General features: G+C 35.0%; 1 protein-coding gene across 1 annotated transcript in view; it reads right to left on the reverse strand.

Moving 5' to 3' along the window:
* The window catches only part of mier2 (mesoderm induction early response 1, family member 2), a gene marked incomplete at its 5' end in the record, with an annotated part of 20582 nt that extends 19541 nt beyond the window's left edge, over positions 1–1041 (reverse strand). Inside the window, 1 exon segment of the mRNA XM_014034698.1 lies at positions 879–1041. Coding sequence (XP_013890152.1) covers positions 879–905 — 27 coding nt within the window.
* Between the last annotated feature and the right edge of the window lie 560 nt (positions 1042–1601).

A 1601-nucleotide genomic window follows, 5' to 3' on the forward strand; every position in this document is an offset into this window, starting at 1 on the left:
CTTTACAAGTGTATGTAAACTTTTGACCACAACTGTATATCCACCCTGAAGGTTAATCTCAGACAATATCTGATGATTGGCTCTTTTAAATGAAACCAGAGAGCGTTGACAAAGAGGAGAAGGTAGAAATGACTCAGCCTGTGACTTAAAATATGGATGGAGGACAACAGAGCTGCTTCATGGAATAAAAACCTCAGCTTAGCCTGTTAGCCTTCACGCTAGCAGCAAGATGATGTTGTAGGTCTTTGGTGCTGGTCTGTGGGTTGACTCTGACTGTTATCAACATCCTTCGCTGCTMTTTATTCAAGATTTTTCTTGGTCTGCCACTTCYAGCCTTGACTTGAACTGTGCCTGTGGTCTTTCCATTGTTTTCTGAGTTCCAACAATTACCGTAGTTCGAAATCAATAAAATGACAACAGTGCCCAAATTTATGCACCTGCCTAATTTTGTTTAACCAATTATAGCAAACTTTCTGTAAATCATATAAACTTCATTTCACTTCTCAAATATCACTGTTTGTCCCCTTCATAATATATTTTACTGATTTTTTAAATCTAAACAATCAATGATTTATAAAAGGTAAATCAGGAAAATTAACAAGGCTGCCCAAACATTTGCACCCCACTGTATTTTTCAATAGGAAATCTGATTTAGTGACTGGTTCTTGCCTGGGGTTTTCTAAACACACCATCCAGGATCAGCAAAAGAAATCAGCTCTGAGAGTATAGGAGTTTGGCAAATCAAACCTAAATGTTTTGTTGAACAGTGTTTAACGCTTCAGAAAATTTCAACTTTTTTTAAAGCTTTAGATCTGAATAGGTGACATTCCCTTAAAAACAGAAACACATTTCGATAAAGAGATAAAGCAGGGTCATACGGTTTGGGATGGTGCTGCCATCTTCATGAAGTGAAGACGCTTCCAACTCCTTTAAGATTTCCTGCAGCTGCTACTTCTTCTGCTGAGCAGCTTCATGGCTGGATTTGCCCATTCTTCATTAGGCCACAACCRCTGCACTGATGTCCAAATGGTTTTCACCCACCTACAAACACACAAGATAGTGAATAGATTGTGGGAGTGGGATACTAAAGTTAGAATAAAAACTATCTCTCTGGCACATATGGGTCTTGCAAGCAAATGTTTCTTTGTAAATTTTTTAGTCTAAATGCTGCATTTTATAACTACGGTRAGGGATAGGTTATGAATAAAATAGGTTTTATTCTAATTTTGGATGTCTAAAATATATGAAGAAACACATTATATTGTCATTGAATGGAAATGTTGAGCATGGTATGCTTTAGATGCATACAATGATCGTGATTTTCTGAAAAATAAGTTTTTAAAAATTCATTAAGTAGCACAAAGAAAAAGCTAAATAATAACTTATCTCCACAGTACTGACAAGATGTTCTAGTTTGAATTGTCACCTACTACATGGATTTGATCTTTATAAAAGTTTTATCCCAATTTAATGCATAAAAATTCTAAATTTTCATCAAAAGAAACTTGTAGAATATAGCCAGAATATTGACGCAAAATAAGCAGAATTATTAATCTACAGTACATATTAAAAAAATCCTTGATTTATGCAGTGAAATAATG

The sequence above is a fragment of the Austrofundulus limnaeus genome, unplaced genomic scaffold (assembly GCF_001266775.1).
Source record: "Austrofundulus limnaeus strain Quisiro unplaced genomic scaffold, Austrofundulus_limnaeus-1.0 Scaffold2241, whole genome shotgun sequence".
NCBI lineage: Eukaryota > Metazoa > Chordata > Actinopteri > Cyprinodontiformes > Rivulidae > Austrofundulus > Austrofundulus limnaeus.